Raw genomic sequence first — 16,574 nt, 5'->3', positions numbered from 1 at the left:
GGCGTACAATCCTTTGCTGGGAGCGGGTGCCATTTCCACACCCCGCCGCGGGCAGCCAACCTGTTCTCCAGTAGCACGGTTGGCCGGACCCGCCGCAAAGGGCCGTAACGGAGACCCGCGCTGCCAGCAACAGTCCCGCGGCGGCAGAGCGGCCGTGACCTCCCCCGCAGCTGCAAGGAGTGGGTGCCACCCTCACCGCTGCGCTCCACACCCGCCCGCCTCCGCACTCCCCTCGCATGCTCGTTCCGGGACCTCGGCAGAGCTCGCGCTCTGTCCCCCGTACGCCCTCGGGAGCCCCGCAACCTGCATAAAGAGCCTCGCCCCCTCTCCGCGGTTCGGCCAGACCTGCCGCGCTGGGCAGCCAGCCCGGGATCTAGCACGTGAGAGTGCGGGCCGGGGCGTGGAGAGGGTGGTGTGGCTATTCAGATTGCGGGGCGGGGCGCGGGAGCCCCCGGGATGACGCGGAGGCGCGGAGACGTTTGTGCGTGTGAGCGGTATGGCGGCGGCGGGCGGTGCGGCCCAGGAGCCGGAGGCAGAGCCCCCGCCGCAGCGGCGTGGCCTGGCGGAAGGCGACGAGACGGCGGAGCTGGCGGCGGAGCTGGCGGCACGGCGCAGCGCGGAGACGCGGCAGTTGGTGCTGTCGCCGCGGCGGCTGTCAGGCCCGCTGCCCGCCGGGCTGTCGCAGTGGTTCCCCGCTCTAGAGGTGCTGGACGTGAGCGGGACGGGGCTGGTGGAGCTCGGCGCGGAGCTGCTGGCCTTACCGCGCCTCCACACGCTCCTAGCTAAGAACAACCGGCTGGGCGGGCCCGGTTCGCTGCCCAAGGGTCTGGGGCAGGCCGCGCTCGGCCGCTCCCTCCGCGTCCTCAACCTCAGCGGGAACCGCTTCCCCGAGGTGCCGCCCACCCTCTTTGGGCTACGTGGGCTGCGGAGCCTCAGCCTCGGCGGCAATCGCCTCCACGGCATCCCGCCCGACATCCAGGAGCTCCGCAGGTGAGGGCAGGGCCCCGGGCGGGACGGGCCCGCCGGGTGGGATATGCCCTCCGCGTCTCCGGGGCTGGGCTTTTGCCCCCGGGCTGGGGAGCGGGGAAAAGAAAAGCCCCAGCGGCTGCTAAGCAAACCAAACCAGATTTTCCAGCCGAGAAGCGAGGCACTGCCGAGAAGCACACTTCATGTGTCTCTTCTGCTTGGGGAGTAAGTTTTGTGCGGCCTCAGATGTTTCTAAGCATTGCTGCTGCTAACGTGTCTTCCCCTTCCTCAGGCTGAGGTACCAGAACTCGAAGCCAGTCTTCAGGTGGATCATGGGCCTCCTGCACTCACCAAACCGGCAGCTTGTTCAGGATTTCTCAGACCTTGGGCTGCCTTGGTGCAGGGGAGGCTCTCCTGGTGACAGTGTGTTTGGTGTGTTGACATGCTGAAGGCACATCGTGGCCTTACTATCCAGGCAAGAGGAAAATAGAACCCTGGTATCATTCAGCTTGTGGCTGCACAATGGACTGCACAGGGGAATAAAGGTCTGGTTGTGGTTACACAAACAATAAGATCTTTCTGCTGAGGCAGCTCCAGTCTCATCAGGGTGCTTGCTGGCATGACTGGGGGCTTTTTTTCTCCCTGTCCATCCAGCTCATAAAGATCTGATGGATCAGCTGACAGGCCTTCTGAAGCGTAGAACCCTAGGCTGTGCTCAGGTGCAGTGGTACTGAATGCAGGTGGATCAAACCACATAGAAACTTAAGGCTGACTCACAGCAAATGATGGGGTGGGATTGGAGAAGTGAGAACAGATCTTAGCTAAGACTGGATATTCATTACCTGTGTTAACCTGGGATGGTAGTTCTGAAGCCTGCATCCTTCTGGGCAAGCTTTAGTCTGTGTTCTTTTATGTGTTACATGCTGGCGCTTCAGTGTGTTCTGCTGGTTTCTTGAGCCTCAGACTAGTCATGTGTGGCTCAGTGCTAAGACATTGGGTCTGCACTTCCTTCGCTCCAGCTCTTTGCTAAGAAACTTTGCAGAGGCAGCCTCTCTTATGCAAATTCCAGCAACCTTGACCCTGATGGCTCAACAGAGCTGCATCCACTGGAAGTACAGGGTGTGTGGTATGTGGCATGTTGTCGCCTGTGGCCCTAGGTTGGAGGTACCAGAGCTGAAAATGGGTATGCAGCTTTTTCCCAGATGGCACAGCATGTATCTGTTGAGGATGTAGAGTAGTTTGGGGTTAAGCTAAGTCTGAGAGATGCTTTGAGGCATTTCGAGTGTTAGAGAAGGCCCATGTCCATAGCATAGTTGAGATGCGTCCAGGGGTGGGACTGCCATTAGGAGGAGGAGCCTTAGCTTTTTCTCCATTCAAGAGCAGTTGCTTTAGGGATAATGAAGGAAATGAGGCCAGTGGCAACTTCATGGCAGAGGAGGCCAGTGGAGGAGTGCAAATGTGTGTGGGAGATGATCCGCATTGCCTCCATAGCATGCCCGGTTACGTTCAGGATGTGGTTGGGGCATTATTGTTGTGCTTATCTCTGAGGCAGAGGTTCCCTGCTGCTGCTTACACACTCTGTCTGTGTGTGTGGTTTCTCTCTCTCTTTGTCATCCCACCCCCAAGAAACCAAACCTTAGCCATGCTTTTTACTATGCTGCTGACCCTGGGAAGATAGCAAGCTGCATCTGTATGTGTTGTCCCAGCAGGCTGTGTGTTGCGCTTTTTGCTGCACCACTGTCAAACTGCTGCTGCATGGTTACTCTGCTTTGTTCTTCTGGCCTGCCATGAAGCAGAGCTCTTTTTTATCCTCTTCTGCAGCTTTTCTTGGGATGGTCATGCCTGATCCCCAGAATGACAATTCTGAGAGGGCAGATGTGGACAAGGCTACTGAACTGTGTGCTTATCATTACAAAGTGATGTGTCAGGTAATAAAGGTAGACAAGAACCAATTTGTGTCTGCCACCCACATAATCACTGCCAAGTCATTGAACTTGTGCTAATGTGTCACTATCATAAAACTGAACTTTAGCTCAAGATAGTGAATATGTGCTCCACCAGGATTGTCAGCTTCTTTACCACTGTGCCAGTGGTCAGTGACTCTTCTGTATCTGGGACTGCTCAAGCAACAAAAGGGTGCAGCACACTTGCTTGCCAGAGCTTGGAGAAAACAATACTTTATAATCTAATGTTCTTCCAGAGAGAATCCTGAATCCTGAATCTGCTCGCTAGGAGCCAGGTAACCAGTGACCTGACACCCTTGCCAAAAAGATAGTGAAGACATACTGGAGAGGACCTACTGCCAGACCTTCTTGCCTCCTAACAGGAGAGGTGGCGGCAGCCTGAGTGTACGTAGTGTTGAAGTGAGTAAAATGGGCCTAAACACAAAACAGAGCAAACCTAGCTATTGTAGCAGGGCATCACAGAGACATCTATTCATTTCTGAACTCTGGGTGGGCTGGGAGGTGGGGCCTGGTGTAGGTGTTTTGGCTTCTGTTTATCTCAGAGCTCAAGTTGCAAGTGTCTGTCTTGCTGCTACTGGCAAACCAAGACTTTGAACCCTTTTCCATATGCTGCTCCCCATAAAAGAAACATTTCTTGTGTCTTGTGTCAGACCACAGAGGAATGGAGGCAGCACTTTTACAGGATGTGTTCCTCCTGCTAGTTCCTGCAGCCAGTGGTTCTCTTTTTCTGGTGACCCTGACAGCTTCCCATTTGCTCCAGTCATTGATTGTACAGCTGAGCAGAGTTGCAGAGATCTAGAAATGTTAATGTTTCCAGGGAATAGCTGAACTCTGATAAGATTTTTAATTTTTTTTAAGAGGTTTTTGATAACAGCCTCAGTCTTTCCTCTGCAACTCATAGTTACCCGTTGTAGTTTTTGAAGAGTTAGCACATCAGTTTTAGTGCAGGAATACAGCAGGTAAGGTTGGCAAAGTTGAAGGAAGAGAAAGATGATGGGTCTGATCTGATGAAGTTGAAGGGACAACTGGAATGAGAGACAGGTACCGTGTATTGTTACTCATATGAAGGTAGTAAATCTGCAACTTTGCAGCGAGCTAGGCTCAGGCACTTTGTGAAAAATTCCCTAGCATGATCCTAGTGATTTGATAAGATAATGAACAATAAGAAACAGACCTGTTGCTGTCTTGTCATACTGCTTCCAGCTTCAGCTATCTGCCCCATCCTTGCCCACACAAATCTCTGTAGTGCAAGATCTTGCACAGAAAGTGAGTGCCTTTCACCTGATTATCAGATACCTTCTAGACAATTGTAGAAGTCCCATCTATAGGTGTCAGGATGCTTGAAGTTTTCTTCACATGGCTTCATAGGTGGATGGTCATGATTGCTCTGGTCATGGCAGCAGGATGGTGCTGATCATAGACAGCATACTGGCACCAAGGGTGAATAGTCTTTGCTTCATGTTTTCCTTTAGGAAAGTGCAATGTTCCTTTCTCCTAATTCCACTCTGTTTGTGGTGGTTTGAAATGACCCCTTAGGTTTCTGAGAAAGGTAAGAGTAGGCCCTGCTGAGGACTTCTTTGAGTCATGCTGAGGCTGTGCTAGCTCATTGGGTGTGCCCATCACCCACAGTTACTTTCAGCTAGCAGTGTCAATACAGTGCAACACCTGGATTGAATCATGGGCTGTTGCTCTAAATTTGGAGTAGAAAATGTACCAGATGGGTAAGAACAGCTCTCTTTGCACTGCCTTCCTGTTTGTTGCCAGATAAAAAACAATCTTAGCATAAGCAGGTGTGTGTTGGTTTGTTGTGGTTTTTTCCTGTAGTTTTCCCTCCTTTTGCCTTGTGTTTTTAGTGTGAGATGGTATGGTCAGTCACTCAGACTGGATTCACAGCCCACAGCAGCTCTAGAACAAAAGGAACAGATTGTGTGTTTCCTTCTTGTGCTGATCCAGCAAGGAACATGCTATGGGGCAAGTTGTGTTATAGCTGGTGAACTAGAAATATGGTCATAGCATCGTAGAATTGTTTTGATTGGAAAAGACCTCTAACATCATTGAGTCCCACTGTTATCTAACTCAACTAAGGCTGGTGCTAAACTATGCCACTCAGCACCACATCTCTGCCACTTCTAAAACACCTCCAGGGTGGGGATACAACCACCTCCCTGGAGAGCCTATTCCAATGTTTGAGAACCCTCTCAGTGAAGAAGTTTGTTCTAATATCCAATCTAAACCTTCCCTGGGGCAACTTGAGGCCATTTCCTCTCCTTTTATCACTTTTTGCTAGGGAGAAGAGGCCAACACCCACCTGGCTCTAACTTTGTTTCAGGTAGTTGTTGAGAGCCAGAAAGTATTCCCCCAGCCTCCTTTTGTCTGGACTAGACAACCCCAGTTCCCTCAGCTGCTACCCAGAAGACCTGTTCTCCAGGTCATAAACTTGTGCCCATTCTGAGCAAAATTTGGTGGACCTGGTGAAATAAAGCTCTGATCTTCACTGTCCAACTGTGGCTTTTGGCTTAAGGTTGCATGGATTGCCCCCGTCAGTATGCATGCTTGGGGATATGTCTTGAAAGTGTCCTGTAAAGGGAAAAATCTCAAGATCTTAGTGAAATGCAATTGATGTGAATTTCAAGCTTAGTCCTACTCTTCTGGTGAATGCTCTGGCACACAGCAGAGCACCAGGAGCAGCAGAAAAGAGCTTGGAAAAGTTACAGGCTCTTTGCAGGCTTCTGCCATGTGTGCTGCTTTCCTTGCTTGGATTCCTCTAGTAAAACTCAGTTTTGCAAGGGCTGGGATCAAAGGCCTCAAATGCTTAACTTGGTTCACCCAAGTTCTATGTAAAGGCTTAGATGCAACAAAACCCAGAGTATTTGCTTTCATGTGTGGGTACTATTAAGCACGTTAGACAAGCATACGCATCAGAAGGGCTGCTACAGTGTGGGAAAAACATCCAGCAAAGCTTTGATAAAGATAGAGCATTAGGAAATCTGCTTGCTGCCTCCCTTTTTTCTTCCCCTCTTCAAACGGTTTGCAAATAGTTTTCAGACGACTGTTTGATCTTAAATTTGCGTGTCAGCAAAGGCTGTGCAGTTCTCTCAGGAATTAGCAAATCGTAGAACAGGGTTAACAGGAGTGTATTGTGGGCTGCTTTCAAATTCCTCCCTTGCATGAGCCTCAAAACTGCCCTGGAAATTTCTTGTTAGAAAGTTTATCTTGAAAAGACTTGGAGCTGTTTCAGGCTCAGTAGTTCCTTTTTAGATTGCTTATTTAGATGCATCTGTTTGATGTCAGCTGTTAAGTTTTATCCAGAGAAGCATCTGTAGACAAGTAGGGTGGATCGAAAATTCTAGCATCTTCTATGCCAGAAGTCATTCTCCCCTTGAAACATGACAATGGAAGGATAGTGGTAATTGATAGGGTATCAAAAATACTTCTAGTGCTCAGAGTGGGCTCCTTACTGTTTTGGGGCTTTTTGATTTGTTTTGTGCTGTATGATTGCCTGGAAACCTCAGGGACATACTCAAACCAGAACGTGCACTACCTTGGCATGGTAAACTTCACTGCCACCACCTTAATCGATTCATAGTTGGTTTTGAGTATTTCCTCACTTCCCCCCCATGTGTAAAAGGATTGGCACAGCCACCCTACAGTCTGGTGGTGTGATGAAACCCTCTGTTGGAGAGGAGTGATGCACAGTTGGCCTGACTTTGCTGGCTGCAGCTTGGAGCAATTAATGCTGCATGTTCTGACCAAGGGGCCTGCTAGATGTGAAGCTGAAAGGGCCTCTGGCCTTTTATTAGAGTATCTAATATGCATTGCTGAAAAGCAAGAAAGCAAGCATCACACACACACCCACCCCCATTTGTTACTCTGTCAAATGGGAATTTTTTTCAGTTTTTGTTGAGCTAGTTTCTGTCCTCTCTTGAAACTCCTTTGGCCAAAGTCCGTGGCAGGTTGGAAGTACATCATTGAGCTTATGTTCATTTGAGGCTGGTTGCTCTCTGGCTTTTCTAAGTTCCTAGACTGACTTTGGAAAGTACTGAAAAGTGCCAGCTCTCTCCGTGTGTACACAGTGATGCATGAGACCTTAACTGGCTGCTCTGACTATACAGATTAATGATTTGTCAGAAAAACCAAGTCTTGGTGTGAAAGGTTAGTTAGAATTACTCACTAAGCTCAGCCCTGTCCCTGAGATGGCCCTTTTGTGAAAAACTGATAAATGTTGTAGATTGTCCTAGTGCAGGCTTTTCTGTGAGAATGGCAGAGCTCAGCAGTATTCTTGTTCATCTTACAAAGCAGCAAACTGCCACATGAGGAGGACAGCTTAAGAGCTAGCATTGCCTTAGCCCCTAGGTGTACAAGCTTAGTACAACATATCTTAGCCTACTGACCTCAGAAAAGTGGTTCAGAAGATAGGTAAAAAGAAAACAATTTCTAAGAAGCTTTTTGTTGCCACTGGAGGAATTCTATTATTTAGTGGATTTTTAGTTGGAGACAGTTCAATGTTGAGACTTTACATCGTAACTAGTATGACTGAGTGTTCTCATGACACAATTCACAGAGGATGGAATTAAAAGCCAAAAGTAGTTTGTGGGCAGTGGTTTCACATGTTTAGTTTGTGCAGTAAGCTGCTCTTGAAACTTAGGCATTTCACACCTTGAAATTAAATTCAATACTTTTTTGCTTTGTATTTTACACCCCTCTTCCCCTTCCCTGGTAGTATGCATTTTTGTGCAGTGTTGCTTTGTGGGGATTTTTGCCTTCAAACACAGAGGGTGAGGAGTTAATTATTCACTTTTCCTGGGAAGTGGAAACTTGTACCCATGTAAACTTGGTTTAAACATTGAAATGCACATTTCTAGAATTCCCTTGCAACAGCTTTCCCTGTGGGCTCCAGCAATGGCATGGAGTTAAAATATATCTAAGAAATTGTATGATCAGCAGTTCAGTCCCTAATGAAAGCCAAGCAACCCAAATCCACCTTGTGAAACAATGGAGGTGGAAGGAGGAGTTTTGGTTGAAATACAGAGCTTTGCTAACGGATCAAAACTTAATTAAAAATAATCTTCCCTTGAAGATTACTGCACACTACTGGTCACTGCAGAGCTCCTTGCCTACAGGTTGTCTGTGTAAAATGAGAGGCTACTTTTGAACAGTGGGGGGGTTTGGTGGTGGGTTTTTAACTCTGTGTCCAGAATAATCTCCCGATGTGCTGTGCCACTTGATCTCTCAGCTGAAGCAAGGAGAGTTAGTTCCTTTCGTATAGTCATGTTTAAGGCTTAATGTTGTGCCACTGACATACTCCAAAAAAGAAACAAACTGGGGGAAGTTAAGCACTACATGTGTCTCCTGGTGTGTTGGCAGAGGTCTGTCATTCTGTTCTTCACTGTTGGATAGTTGGACCTCAGTGCTGAGCTAGTGCCCCCTGTAGCCCAAGCAGATCCTGTCATTAGGCTTTTGGGGTTCAGGCTTCTTTCAAGAACTGAACAAAATAGTCTCTTTCCATCCTTTTCTGTTGGGGGAAGGCTCAGGGAGGAGGTTCTCTGGCATTCCACACATGCTGTAGCACAGGATTCAGGCCTTCTGTACGTTGAGCACCATATCCCTTGGGTGGTGTGGTCGTATGTTTCTTTGACAGTTTTATCTGCAGCCTTTCTCAATTGCCAGCAGGAGATGAAGGTGTCTTCTATTCCAAGGAGGTTATAAGTTGTTCTTAAAGAAAGGCTGATGGATCCTGAATGGCTTCTTTTCCGGACCTGCAGGGAATGCTGCTCTGGTTGAAGATGTCCCTGCTGACTGCAGGAGGATTGGAATGGATGACCTTTGAGGGTTCCTTGCAACCTAAAGCATTTTATTATCGTATGAACCAGACAGGGGCAACCTGAGTATGTACCAGAGATGCTTACCCGGAGTCTGCAGACAGGACTCTGGGATTCACCTTTTCCAGGCCCAAGGAAAAGTGTTGTCAGGGCCATGGTTAGCAATGGTATCTCTTTCCAGCCAGAAATATCCAGACTGAACCTTTGCTCCTCTTCCAGACAGCATCTGAAACAGGGGAGGGAAACTATTTGACTGTGAAATGGGGACCTGAAGCTATTATGTCAGAGAAGTCCTTGCCAGTTTTTCTTCTTATAGTGGCTATTACTGAAACTTGGTGGGATGATTCCCATGACTGGAATGTAGGGATAGATGTGTACAAGCTCTTTAGGAAGGACAGGCAGGGAAGGAGAGGAGGAGGTGTTGCCCTCTATGTCAGTGACCAGCTGGAATCAGTGGAGCTCCACCTGGGGAAGGATGATGAGCTGGTTGAGAGTGTGTGGGTTAAAATTAAAGACAAGACAGGGGAGGGAGATGTTACTGTAGGGGTCTGCTACAGGCCACCTGACCAGCAGAACCAAGCAGATGAGGCCCTCCACAGGCAAATAGAAGCAGCTTCCAGGTCACAAGCCCTGGTCCTCATGAGGGATTTCAACCACCCTGACATCTGCTGGATGAACAACACAGCAAGGCACCAGCTGTCCAGGATGTTCCTGGATTGCATAGATGACAACTTCCTCCTCCAAAGGGTAGAGGAACCAACAAGAAAAGGTGCTATGCTGGACCTTGTTCTCACCAACAGGGAAGGGCTGGTAACCAATCTGAGGCTCAGAGACAGCCTTGGCTGCAGTGACCATGAAGCAGTTGAATTTAAGATCCTCAGGGCAACCAGGAGGACATATTCTAAGCTTATGACCCTGGACTTTAGACATGCAGACTTTGATCACTTCAGGGATCTGCTGGCCAAAGTGTTGTGGGACAAAGCCCTAGAGGGAAGAGGGGCCCAGGACAGCTGGTCAGTATTCAAGGACCACCTCCTCTGTGTCCAGGAGCAATGTATACCAACAAAGAGAAAAGCAGGGAAGAATGCTAGGAGGCCTGCCTGGATGAGCAAGGAGCTGCTGGACACACTGTCACTTAAGAGGAAGCTGTACAAGGAGTGGAGGAAAGGACAGCTGGAATGGGGGGTATGTAAGGAAGCTGCCTGAGCAGCAAGAGACCTGGTTAGGAAAGCCAAAGCACAGTTTGAATTGAATCTAGCCAGGGAGGTCAAAGGGAACAACAAGAATTTCTACAGGTATATTAATGGTAAAAAGAAGACTGGGGAAGGTGTGGGCCCCCTCAGAAAGGAAACAGGTGAAATGGTCACAAGTGACCTGGAAAAGGCTGAGGTTCTCAATGACTTCTTTACCTCAGTCTTCACTGCAAAGGCCTCCAGCCACACTCCTGGAATAGTCATGGAAGATAATGGCAGGGACCGGGAGGAAGAACTGCCCACTATGAGTGAAGAACAGGTTCGTGATCACCTGAAGAACCTGAAAGTGTTCAAGTCCATGGGACCCAATGGGATACACCCACAGGTACTGAGAGAACTGGCAGATGAGGTTGCTAAACCCTTCTCTATTATATTCCAAAAGTCCTGGCAGCCTGGGGAAGTGCCGAGTGACTGGAAAAGGGGAAACATAGCTCCCATTTTCAAAAAGGGTAAGAAGGAAGAACCAGGGAACTACAGGCCAGTCAGTCTCACCTCTGTGCCTGGTAAGATCATGGAGCAGATCCTCCTGGAGGCACTGCTGAGACAGAAGAATAGTGAAGAGGTGATTTGGTACAGTCAGCATGGCTTCACTGAGGGCAAATCCTGCCTGACAAACCTGGTGGCCTTCTATGACAAGGTGACAACATTAATAGATGAGGGGAGAGCAACTGATGTCATTTACCTGGACCTGAGCAAAGCCTTTGACACTCTCCCGCACCACATCCTGGTCTCCAAACTGGTGACACATGGGTTTGATGGGTGGACCACCAGATGAATAAAGAACCCAAAGAGTGGCTGTCAATGGCTCCATGTCCCAGTGGAGGCCAGTGACAAGTGGAGTCCCTCAGGGATCAGTGCTGGGACCAGTCTTGTTCAACATCTTTGTTGGTGACATGGACAGTGGCATTGAGTGCACCCTCAGCAGGTTTGCTGATGACACCAAGCTGTGTGGTGCAGCAGACACGCTGGAGGGAAGGGATGGCATCCAGAGGGACCTTGACAGGCTGGAGAGGTGGGCACAAGCCAACCTCTTGAGGTTCAACAAGACCAAGTGCAGGGTCCTGTATCTGGGTCGAGACAATCCCAAGCACAAATCCAGGCTGGGCAGTGACTGGCTGGAGAACAGCCCTGAGGAGAGGGACTTGGGGGTGCTGGTGGATGAGAAGCTCAACATGAGCTGTCAATGTGCACTTGCAGCCCAGAAAGCCAACCAGATCCTGGGCTACATCAAGAGAAGTGTGGCCAGCAGGTCGAGGGAGGTGATTCTCCCCCTCTACTCAGCTCTGGTGAGACCCCACCTGGAGTACTGCATCCAGTTCTGGAGCCTCTATTACAAGAGGGATATGGACATGCTGGAACGTGTCCAGAGAAGGGCCACCAGGATGATCAGAGGGTTGGAGCACCTCTCCTATGAGGACAGACTGAGAGAGTTGGGGCTGTTCAGTCTGGAGAAGAGAAGGCTCTGAGGTGACCTTATTGTGGCTTTTCAGTATCTGAAGGGGGCCTACAAGAAAGCTGGGGAGAGATGTTTTAGGCTATCAGGTAGTGATAGGACTAGGGGGAATGGAATAAAGGTGGAAGTGGGGAGATTCAGGCTGGAAGTGAGGAAGAAGTTCTTCACCATGAGAGTGGTGAGACCCTGGAGTGGCTTGCCAAGGGAGGTGGTTGGGGCCCCATCCCTGGAGGTGTTTAAGGCCAGGCTGGATGAGACTCTGGCCAGCCTGATGTAGTGTGAGGTGTCCCTGCCCATGGCAGGGGGGTTGGAACTAGATGATTCTTGTGGTCCCTTCCAACCCTGACTGATTCTATGATTCTAAGGGTGGGGATGCACAGCAAACACTTGCTGTTCCACCTAGCAGAGGGGATCTAGTGCCTTTATTCCTGTCTCCCATCAATTGAGTTTTGCAGGACATCCAGTGCTTTTTTATTTTCTTCTTTTATTTAGACTCAAACAGCAGTTAATTATCTCCCTGGTTTTGGGCTTCAGGATACTGAAATCAATCCATCAGTCTGAGAAGTTGCATGCATCTACTTCTGCAACATGGATTCACTCTGTGCTGTTGCAGCTGTGGTGGTGTTGGCATGTGACTTGTCCCAAAGTGGGACTGGTTGCCTCTGACTTCTGAAAGGTTGCTGTTTGTCACTGTGGGCTCCGATTATCCCTTAAAGGGCAACTATTTCTTGTGTCAACAGATGTCATATTGGCTTCAGGGGGCTGGAATTAATCTCAACATTATCTGTTGTGAAACAGCTGCTCTATTGTAATTCTGACATGCAGCTTGGCTTTTTGTGCCTCAGCAAATTGTCTCATACATTATCTGTAAGTTTTCTTCAAGAAATGCAGGAGATTGAAGACATGGTGTCAAATGAAACTGAAGATCACCTTAATGAAGTAATACAGTGTTTTCTCTTTTTCAGTTTAGAGTTTCTATACCTCGGAGGGAATTTCATCACTTCAATTCCACCTGAATTAGCAAACCTGCCTTCTCTTAGCTACCTAGTTCTGTGTGACAACAAGATCCAGAGCATTCCACCTCAGCTAGCACAGTGAGTATTTATTCTCATTGTCCACCAGCTGTAATTAACTCTTTGAACTTTGGGTGTGTGGATTAAAGTACCTGTGAGGATCTATTTGTCCTTCATTTTTTTAATGTGACCTGACTTGAACAAGAGCCTCAGCATGGTGCACTGCAGCAGACCATGCATATGTAATATGGAAAACTCAATCAAAGGGCTGGGGGGGGGGAAAAATTCAGCAAGTACACACTTCAGGGTGAATTAGTAGATTTGTACAGAGAGTCCTGAGAAGTCCTGCTGTATTCTTAGTGATGAATGCTTGGTCTGTTTTGTCTTACACACAAAAAGAGTGAGTGAGCTTTTCTGTTGTACCATTCCTTGTGTTCCCTTGGCATTTCTTATTCTAGGATTTCAGTGTGTTGTAGTGTTTATTAAATCCTACAGCACAGCTCTGTTTCATATGAGAATGAAGGGGAATGAGAACACCGCACACTCTGTACGGGTAGCCGAAGAGTGTGACATAAATAATTCAGTGTGTAACTGTAGTCCCAAAAGCAACTGAATGATAGCACAGAGGTTTTTGAATTGGAATTTGATGGTGTCATGGAATTATTATCGATGTACAATGTCCAATCGTCTTGTAATTTGCGCTGGTTTGAGAGCATCCCTGGACACTGTACTGGAGCATTGCTTAGTGCTTCCTGAGAGAGAATGCCTCCTTGATAGAATCACAGAATTGTTTTGGTTGGAAAAGACTTTTAAGATCACATAGACCAACCATTACCTATCAGGTCTGGTGCTAAACCATGTCCCTTAGCACCACATCTCTGCATCTTTTGAACACTACCAGGCATGGGGATTCAACAGCCTCCCTGGGGAGCCTGTTCCTGTGTTCGAGAAACGTTTCAGTGAGGAAGTTTCTTCTAATAGCCAACCTAAATCACCCCTGGGGCAACTTGAGGCCATTTCCTTTCCTCCTATAACTTGTTACTAGGGGTAAGAGACTAACCCCCACCTGGCTCCAACCTCCTTTCAAGTAGTTCTAGAGAGCAAGGTCTCCCCTTAGTCTCATTTCCTTCAGACTAAACAACCCCAGTTCCCTTAGCTGCTCCTCACAAGACCTGTTCTCCAGACCCCTCCCCAGTTTTGCCCTTCTCCAGATCTATTCCAGCACCTCAATGTCCTTCTTGTAGTGAGGGCCCCAAAACTGAACCCAGTACCCAAGGTATGGCCTCACCAGTGCTGAGTACATGACACTCCAAAAAGCCCCAAAACTTTATCACCTGTGCTGGTGCCAACCTGACCTGACCCTGCTTAGCTTTTGAGATCTGGTAGCATCAGCATGAGGTGTTGCAGCCTCAAGCAATGAAAACGTGGGGTTTTCCAGGGCTGTCTGCCTTCCAGCAATCATCTTTAATGCATGAGTGAAAGCAGGTGACTTATTCAAAGTATTGCATGGAACTGTTCTTGATGTATGCACTGGGTACAGTGAAGCCTTATCTCCCCTGAATGCACTCTGTTTGTATTCTTTTGTTCCGTGCTACCGTTTTGGGGGGCTTGGGAGGGAAGGAATACTGAAAGGGACAGCATAATTAAGACTGCATGTCTCAACAGATCTGAGCCAAGTTTTCCAGGGCACTGTGTGTCCTGGAGTAAAAGCAGGTCTTTTAGTGTGAATTTGTTTTTTAAAACGAAGAAAAAGCTAGAGAAAAAGAAATTGCTGGGAGAGAGGAGTAACCAGGTGTGTGTAACACAGTCATGGAATGACTTTATTTGCACATCTTGACTGGGTTTCCATCTCCATCCTCAGGCTGCATTCCCTGCGTTCCCTTAGCCTGCACAATAACCTGCTGACTTACCTTCCTCGAGAGATCCTTAACCTGGTTCACCTGGAAGAGCTGAGCTTGCGTGGGAACCCACTGGTGGTTCGGTTTGTCCGTGATCTGACATACAACCCCCCAAGCCTGCTGGAACTGGCTGGGCGCACGATTAAGACTCGCAATGTTGCCTATGCTCCCAGTGATCTCCCTGAGAATCTTGTCCGGTACCTGAGCTTGGCCAGCAACTGTCCCAACCCTAAATGTGGGGGTAAGCTCACCTTCACTGCTCTGCTTCTTACTTTTACCTGGTGGGTTTTCTTTCCCTTTGACTTGCCATGGCTTTAGTAGCTCGGGTTAGATATCTTGTTGCATCCAAATTCAAGGTGTATTTCACTGGCTCCAGGTCTCCTACATGCCTGTCTTTAAGGAGCCTTGTTCACTTAAGAATTATGTTCAGAGTTGCAGTGCTGGTTTGTTGTATTTGCATGGGAGTGTAAGACAGCATTTCTGTCAAATCCTTTGCAGCTCATCCCAGCATTCCACTATGCTTTTATGGTCTGAAGTTTCCGATTCATCTGCCCTGAAATGGCTCAGGCTAAGTAGTGGGCAGGAGACCTTTCGCAAGCACTCTTGCTGCACAGCAAGCTTTCTGTATGGAAAAGGACTTTAGTGCCTGGCATTTACCAGGAGCAACTTGTTTACCTCTTGCTTGGGACTACTAGCATGTGGTTCCTGGAAGAAGAGGACTTAGAGCCTGGAGTGCTTGGCCTTAATTTGGCTTAATGCTTAATCTGTATCCAGAGTAAATGATCTGCATGTTTAGCCTTTAGAAGATTAAGGGGAAAAAAATCATTAATTACTATCTACCCTGCAGTCATAACGCAGGCTGTTATCTCCTTACAGGGCAGTATCAAAGCATGCTCTGTGCATAAAGTCAGAAGGGTTGAAACTTATGTTGGAAAGGAAAGAAGGAAAGAAACATTTCCTTTTTTTTTTTTTTAAGAGCTTTGCATAGCTTGGATAGCATAGCAGTAGATTGTTTTTGCTCATTTTCACTTTTTGTGCAGCACAGTACTGCAGCTGTTGCTGTAGCACTGCAGGAGAAGAGCTTACTCCATACCAGCTAGGACTTAAAACACCACTGGAAACTTCTGAAAATGTCAGTGTCTAGAATCACTTGCTGTGACAGGAAGGGAATGTAATTGTGTGTTAACAGCAACACTGTTGCCAGGGAAAGTAGCATCTAAACTCAGCATGGTGACTTCACTCAAGCAGAAGAAAGGTAGAGCTATGAAGGTCTATTTGCAAATGGATTTTTGCTGGCTGGTAGAAGAAGTTTTACAAGTTTGAAAACAAAGTGAACGAATTAATTTGACAAGTAAGAAGTTTGCAAATTCCCAGCCTGAGATTTCTCCCTAATGGTTAGAAGAAATTGCCAGATTCTTCAGAAGTAGCTCCATTGTATCTTTTCATGTAGGGTGTGCTATTCTGAATCATCTACCAAGTACAGTTTGTTCGGTGGGTTTTTTTGGTGTGTTTTTTGGGTTTTGGTTTTGTTTTCACTAAGAAAAGATATTTCACCCTTCCATAAGTTGCCTGGTCCCTTCTCTTCCTCTAGTATCCTTTTGTCCTTCAATATCTAGTGCTGTGTCAGTTAAATCCTGGTTTGGGGCATTTGCAGAAATGTGCAGAGCTTACGGATTTCTCTCTGTGCAGGGTCTCATGTGTTGTTACTGTTCCCTCTGCCCTGACAGGTGTCTACTTCGACAGCTGCGTCAGACAAATCAAGTTTGTTGACTTCTGTGGGAAGTATCGCCTCCCGCTGATGCACTACCTGTGCTCCCCAGAGTGCTCCTCTCCCTGCAGCTCTGCCTCCCAGAGCTCCACTTCCCAGAGCGAGTCTGACTCTGAGGATGAAGCCAGTGTTGCTGCTCGCAGGATGCAGAAAGTCCTCCTGGGATAGCAGGGGGCAAGAACAGGGGAGGATGGGAAAGAAACATATTTGAAAAGCAGTAATGGAACAGTGAAGCATGAGGCTCTGGCATGAAGGGTTCACAAGAAACTGTCCTAAAGTCCATGAAAGGGGCAGAACATCTTAGCAAGCCTAGGCTTGCTTGGTGCAGTGCTACTTTGAGCTAACTTGGTAGCATCCTGCCTATAGGGTGTCTGGGGTTGTTAGAAACGTCTCCTGCCCAGGAGACTCCTTTCTGCCCTTGTACCAGGGTGAGGAGGAGG

At 48.0% G+C, this 16,574-nt stretch overlaps 1 protein-coding gene across 1 annotated transcript; it reads left to right on the top strand.

Moving 5' to 3' along the window:
* The first annotated feature begins 496 nt into the window (after positions 1-496).
* On the top strand, positions 497-16,302 carry LRRC58 (leucine rich repeat containing 58). Its single transcript, XM_054388809.1, has 4 exons — positions 497-990; positions 12,421-12,549; positions 14,330-14,607; positions 16,094-16,302. Exons 1-4 carry the CDS (start codon positions 497-499, stop codon positions 16,300-16,302), a joined length of 1,110 nt encoding a protein of 369 aa, XP_054244784.1.
* Positions 16,303-16,574: the final 272 nt, after the last annotated feature.

The sequence above is a fragment of the Indicator indicator genome, chromosome 1 (assembly GCF_027791375.1).
Source record: "Indicator indicator isolate 239-I01 chromosome 1, UM_Iind_1.1, whole genome shotgun sequence".
Classification (NCBI taxonomy): domain Eukaryota; kingdom Metazoa; phylum Chordata; class Aves; order Piciformes; family Indicatoridae; genus Indicator; species Indicator indicator.
This window is presented reverse-complemented; position numbering and strand designations above follow the sequence as displayed.

Excerpts from the sequence above, each read along its gene's own strand:
- LRRC58 (XM_054388809.1), top strand. The coding sequence starts at position 497 with ATGGCGGCGGCGGGCGGTGCGGCCCAGGAGCCGGAGGCAGAGCCCCCG. Across the intron at positions 12,550-14,329 it reads ATTCCACCTCAGCTAGCACA|GCTGCATTCCCTGCGTTCCC; the intron begins GTGAGTATTTAT and ends CTCCATCCTCAG. Across the intron at positions 14,608-16,093 it reads TCCCAACCCTAAATGTGGGG|GTGTCTACTTCGACAGCTGC; the intron begins GTAAGCTCACCT and ends CTGCCCTGACAG.